Raw genomic sequence first — 6,898 nt, 5'->3', positions numbered from 1 at the left:
AATTTGTAACATTGAGGGGAGAACAAACAAAGCTACCAGCTCAGGCTCAGTTTAACCACTTGAGAAGAATGTTTCATACAAAGGCCATTGCGGAAATGTATTGTCTCCAATTTCAAACCCAAAGCACTGCAGAAGATAAGTTTCTAGACCTTCCAATTAATACAGAACCAGAGATAGCTCTATTGCTGCATACATATAGAGAGATCTTTGACGAGCCTAAAGGTCTTCCTCCACCACGATCTCATACGCATGCCATTCCGCTGTTACAGGGGTCGAATCCTGTTAAGGTCAGGCCATATCATTACCCATTTAGCCAAAAACAGCAAATTCAGACTATGGTACATGAGATGTTACAAACAGGAATCATTGTGCCAAGCAACAGTCCCTTTTCGTCCCCAATTATATTAGTGAAAAAGAAAGATGGTACATGGAGGTTTTGTACCGATTACAGAGCTTTGAATGCGATTACGGTTAAAGACAGTTTTCCAATCCCAACAGTGGATGAGTTGATTGATGAACTACATAGGGCACAATTCTTCTCTAAACTGGATTTAAGAGCTGGCTATCATCAAATTCTGGTGCAAGAGGAGGATAGGTATAAGACGGCCTTTAGAACACATCAAGGCTTCTATGAATGGAGAGTGATGCCATTTGGGCTAACAAATGCACCAGCAACGTTTCAATGTCTCATGAATAACATCTTTCAGAACTTGTTGCGAAAGTATGTTTTGGTTTTTTTCGATGACATATTGGTCTATAGTCCCACATGGTGCACACATTTAACACATTTGGAACACGTACTACGACTGTTGCAGGAACACAAGCTATTTGCCATACTCTCTAAATGTATGTTTGCCAAACAGCAGGTGGAATATTTGGGCCACACAGTTTCAGCAGCAGGAATTGCTATGGAAGAAGGCAAGATTCAAGTTGTGTGGTCTTGGCCCTTACCTAAAAGTCTGAAACAACTAAGAGGCTTTCTAGGATTAACAGGCTATTATCGACAATTTATCAAGAATTATGCAACCTTAGCTAGCCCACTCACAGAACTATTGAAAAAGGACAACTTCCAGTGGTCAGAAACAGCGGAGAAAGCTTTTAATGCTCTGAAGACAGCCTTAACACAAGGTCCTGTTTTGGCTTTACCAGATTTTTCACTACCCTTCCAATTAGAAACTGATGCTTCTGGAATGGGTATTGGGGCTGTCTTGACTCAAAACAAGCATCCAGTGGCATACTTTTCCAAAAAAATGTCATCATCAATGCAGAAACAATCAGCTTATGTGCGGGAATTATATGCTCTAACGGAAGCAGTGGCCAAATTCAGACATTATCTTCTTGGTCACAAATTTGTGGTTAAAACTGACCAGAAAAGCTTGAGAACTTTAATGGAACAGAGTTTACAAACTCCAGAGCAGCAAAAATGGCTTCATAAATTGCTTGGCTATGAGTTTACAATAGAATACAAGCCAGGGAAGGATAATATACCCGCAGATGCACTTTCCAGGTCCTTTTATGTAGCTTGGTCTCAAGCAATGCCTACATTAGTGACCCTATTAAAGCAAGCCCAAGATACTGATAGCGAAATTTAGACCCTGATGAAAGTCGGGGTTAACAACTCCAGCTATGACAGTCATTATTCGGTGCACCAAGGGTTGTTATTATGGAAACGTCGAATAGTAGTTCCAACAGGCCATGAGATTATCCAGACAATATTGGCTGAATTTCATAGTTCAGTCATAGGCGGACATGCGGGATTCTCGAGAACTTTGGCTAGGATTGCTGCACAATTCTATTGGAAAGGGATGCACCATGACATTAAACTGTTTGTGCAACAATGCTTAATTTGTCAACAAGCAAAGATGGCCACTACACTGCCAGCAGGCTTGCTGCAACCCTTGCCAATTCCAGATCAGATCTGGGAGGAGTTAGCAATGGATTTCGTAACAGGCCTTCCAGTATCCTATGGTTTCACAGTGATATATGTAGTGGTGGATAGATTATCTAAGGCAGCTCACTTTATGCCATTGAAACAGGACTTCACGAGCAAATCGGTGGCTGAAATCTTCTTCAAAAACGTAGTAAAATTACATGGATTACCCAAATCCATAGTATCGGATAGAGACAAGGTTTTCACTAGTCAATTTTGGAAGTTTCTTTGGCAATTCAGTGGTACCACACTCAAGATGTCATCAGCCTATCATCCACAATCAGATGGCCAATCTGAGATTCTTAATAAATGCCTAGAACTGTATTTACGTTGCTTCACTTTTGATGCACCAAGGGAATGGTCTAAGATGCTAGCATGGGCAGAATATTGGTACAATACAGCATACCACACAAGCACGGGTATGACACCGTTTCGAGTTGTGTATGGGAGAGAACCACCGAAAATACTCAAATATGTCCCACAAGATAATGATCCCCTCTCAGTACAAGAACAATTAATTTCCCGGGATGCCATACTGCAGAAGCAAGTTAAACTTGCAGAGAGCTCAACAAATCCAAAAGAAGTACTCAGATAAGAAACGCATGGATGTGGAATTAGAAGTGGGTGACTTAGTCTTGGTGAAACTTCAACCATACCGACAACATTCATTAGTTTTGCGCAAAAATCAAAAATTGGGGCTTCGATACTTTGGTCTGTTTGCTGTGATAGGTAGAATTGGCAAGGTGGCTTACAAGCTTCAATTACCCCCATCAGCAAAAATTCATCCCGTTTTTCATATTTCGCAACTGAAGCTATGTCGAGGCAACCATGATCAACCATATGTGCCCTTACCAATCTGTGATAGTGAGATTCCTCCTCTTATTCAACCAGTGGCTGCTTTGAATGCAAGAACAATTATTAGGGGTGATCAACAAGTTAAACAATCCCTAATTCAGTGGGAAAATGGATCTCCACAAGAAGCAACGTGGGAAGATAATGTAGTAATTGTGAGGGCCTATCCTCATTTCAACCTTGGGGACAAGGTTGATTTTGATGGAGGGAGTAATGTAATGAAAGTGCAACAGGAAAATGAGCTGGAGACCATTAAAATCAAACCAATGAAGTTGGGACACGTGGATGAGAGCAGAGGAGGCAAGGGTAACAACAAAATTACACGATCCAGGAAAGAGAGCGTATGGATGAAGGATTACGTGACCTAGCAGCAGTGTGTTAAAAGGAAAAACCGTTAGAGGAGAGAGAGAGGAAAATTGTTGAGATCATCCCTTTCTCTTGATTCACCTTTTCCTTATTCTCTGAGTTTCTGTAATGGCTGACAATCATTGCTGAATTGAAATAAATTTTCCCTTACAGCCATAATTTTTTGTGCTGGTCTTCTTTTCTGATATATTTGTTACTGTTACATTGGCTTTTGTTGTTATCTAGCTTACACTAACATCTGCTATATTATATACAAATTTGTAAAATAACAGAGAAAAAGGAGAATAGGTTCTTCTCTTACCGTTGTCCAAGTTGCAATCTCAGATGCATATAATTCTTTCGGCATGTTTAAGGTAAACTGAGATGAAACTAAGTCACCAAAAGTTAAATAGCCCATTATTCCCACACTCACGTACATGAAAGTGCAAAACACAAAGCTGCAGAATGGAAGTTAATCAATAGGTATGTTTCCAACAACTTTTCCATAAACATTTCTTGAAAAAACAAGTTTAAATAACCCTTTTATAAACTAAAATTAACTTATAAAGTTAATCAACAAAAGTTTTCTGTCTTTCATTCATTTACTTTTAACTTGTGCATGGATAAATTTTAAGTAATATTTCAGTCTTTTTGAAGTGAATTGAGTATCACTACATCATACTAAAGATTTCATACTTACCAGACAAATAACACTGATGGGAATTTGGATGGTTCCTTCATAGAAGAGTAGATGTTAGGAAAAACTGCATGGCCAGCAAAGCAAAAACTATAGAGACCAACTGAGACAGGTAAGTTTGCAAAGTCTAAAACTTTTTTTCCTGGCTTATATCCAACAACTTGCTCCATTGTCCCAACCCAAAACAAGCAAAGTGCAACAAGTACTGTTGCAAATATTCCTCCAACTGAGCACAGAGGCAACTTCTGTTAGCAAGTAAATTTCAAAGACAGATTTCTAAAATGTAACACTATGTGGTCAAATATACCTGAAATATAAGAAAGTAAGCTTAGATTTCGCAACCAAACTGTTGGTAGAACAATAACTGCTGCTGTAATGGCAAAAATTTCTTCAGAATTCAAATCAATCCCACCAAATCTCATCTGGGTGTTAGGATATAGTGATGAGAGGTTATCACTCACTAGTATTATATACTCAACACAAGAAGCCTACACATAAGAGCTATTCACATGTAAGCATGTATGAGAATATAAATAAAGCATAGAGAATGTGTTTAAAAGCAATTGCAAATTCATATCAAACTCTTCCCCTTACAAAAAGTTCCACGTATAGAAAGATCTGCATTTTACCAAAGTAAAATATGTCAGTTTTCCTTTCTATGTTCACAGAATAATGTTGTATATGCACCTAGTGAAGGTTGTTTGGCTTCACTAAAGTAAGAAACTCGTTTTAGTGAGTAAGTAAAGTAAGTAATTGATCACTGATGAGAAAATCAACGATCAATAGTGTGCAAATTTAGATTTTCTGCTGGTTTATGTAGATTTTTTTTCTGTTATGCTTTCAAAATATATTCATAGATTTTGATTTTGATGTTTTAAAATATATTAAAAAGAATTTTAAAATACCATCATAAGTACATTTTAAAGATACAACATAGGACAACACCGAAAAACCCAACAAAGAACCTAAACTCTATTAGTAGTGGAAATGTTTGGCAGATCATAAGTGTGTTGCGTTATCAATAATCTCTTTTCTCATCAGTGACTAATTGTTTACTTGAAGATTTCCCACTTTAGAGGAGCCTGTTAAAAGTTACTATTTGATGCTTGCATGCAATCCCTATTATACTCACTGCAATCCCCAAACGACCAACAATTCCAAAAGCAGCTTGGCCAATATCTGGGTAGGTTTTGAGTCCATCATTGCTTTCTAAACATTTTATTAATAGCATCCCAGTATAACAACACATGATAGCAAACATTAAAAGTATTGCAAGGCTCAGAAACCCTCCTTCTTTAATTGCATATGGAGTGGTAAGAAGTCCTATTCCACATAGTATATTGGTTCCTTCGTAAAAAAAGAAACAAAGATTCTGTAAGTCAACACAGTGAGGATAATTGTGCATAAAAGTGAATAGAGCTTTTAAATAGCTAAATAATTTTGTATGTAAAGACCGTAAAGTCGTTTGTTTTCATTTGACAAAAGTGATTATATTAGAATTGTGGAATGAAGATGATATTCACCATTAATTACTGATTTTGCATATGAACATTGTTCCTGTGGCGGTGGCAATTCGTCCATAGAAAATTTTGCACTGCTAAGTGGTTGCAGACGAGGTACTGATACAAGACGACTCTCTTGTTTGAATCCACATGGCTCAGAAACAAGGGGTAGAGATAAGGTAGAATCGTCTTGTTGTTCTTGAGATCTCTTGAATGATGTAATGGGAGAATTACTTCTCCCTACTGAACCAATTCTCTTTAACAAATTAAGTCCAGGAGGTGTTGCACTAGTTAACATGTCCATAGATTGTCTGCTCATAATCAACAAAGGAATTTAGTAATGTTTATATAGACAATGATGTTTTTCATTAATATTCCCTTAATTGTAACCTTTTAAATTTCCCTTATGTTACTGTTGTTCTATGTTGTTCTATGTTCATGTCTATGGGAAACAATTGATTTCTCTGTAGAACATGCGTGAAAGTACATATTCAGATTCAAATTGGTCGTAAATTCTCCAAGGTTTGTGATCACATCATTATATAACTCACACATGCAAGACGAAAATCTAAGACCAACACTTGTTAATGGGGGTAATAAGAATTTGTTTCTGACATTGAATGTATAACAAAGTGATGCAAGGATTCTTCATCACTCAATAATAGTAATAAAAAAAACACATATAATTAACAATCAATGAAGGAGTACCTATAGCTTTGAGGCCAAGAGATCATGGAAACATCGTTGGATAAACTTGGTGAAGGGGGTGAATTATCTGAATCAGTATCATCATCCAAATGTTCAAACACCCTTTGTGCCTGATTTTCTTCATCGTCTGTTTGGAAATCATCCTCACGATCAGGACGTAGATCTTCATCTAGCTTCACCTTACCTCTTTGCATGTTATACCACAACCTATTATTTTCCTGTAAGGTGTATCAAAATGAATAAGAGAGAAAACAGACAAAACTTTATGATTATAATTTTCTCAGAATTGAAATGGAAGGAGATCAACACAAATGTTGAGGTTGCTTTGAACTATGTTAGCGTGACAGTTTTAGTTACACGGAGGTGATAGCTTGTGATAATTATTTGCTTCCAATTTTTATGATCTCTTTTGTTTCATCAACTCTCAAAGAGACTTGTTAAGAATAGAAAATCACACAAGGGACGGTTAAGGATCAAAATTTAACCTTTTTTTCTTTTAAAGATTTTTGTGGAGATAAAAATTCAATTGAGAAGAGAATGATAAAAAATAAAACTAAAAGAATTTGGATTTATCAATGAACTAGGAGAAAATAACTTTAAAACAATGATTCTTTTCTTCTGAAGAAAGTTTTAATGAATTTTATTATTGTTAAGACTTATTCTTCTTTCTATAATTATTAGCTACAGTATTATAATTATTTTACTATTCGTACGTCATAAGCATTAATTCTTAAGTTACATGATATTACTTCATAAAAGTTTTCATAATAAATGAAAATATTTTTGTCAATATCAGATCTTTCAATTTTAATAATTGACCTGAATTTCACTATATATGAAAATATGATTGTTGGAAGGAGATAT

The 6,898-nt window shown here is 36.3% G+C and overlaps 1 protein-coding gene across 1 annotated transcript; it reads right to left on the bottom strand.

Annotated features, from left to right (window-relative positions):
* Positions 1–3,236: 3,236 nt before the first annotated feature.
* On the bottom strand, positions 3,237–6,228 carry LOC114184365 (amino acid transporter AVT1D-like). Its single transcript, XM_028071678.1, has 7 exons — positions 6,035–6,228; positions 5,348–5,637; positions 4,957–5,033; positions 4,172–4,312; positions 3,828–4,069; positions 3,450–3,585; positions 3,237–3,260 (listed from the first exon to the last, which is right to left on the bottom strand). The coding sequence occupies exons 1-7, from the start codon at positions 6,226–6,228 to the stop codon at positions 3,237–3,239; spliced, it is 1,104 nt and encodes a 367-aa protein (XP_027927479.1).
* Positions 6,229–6,898: the final 670 nt, after the last annotated feature.

Source organism: Vigna unguiculata, chromosome 5 (assembly GCF_004118075.2).
Source record: "Vigna unguiculata cultivar IT97K-499-35 chromosome 5, ASM411807v1, whole genome shotgun sequence".
Taxonomy (NCBI): domain Eukaryota; kingdom Viridiplantae; phylum Streptophyta; class Magnoliopsida; order Fabales; family Fabaceae; genus Vigna; species Vigna unguiculata.
The sequence above is the reverse complement of the archived record's forward strand: the minus strand, read 5'-3'. Positions and strand labels throughout refer to the sequence as shown.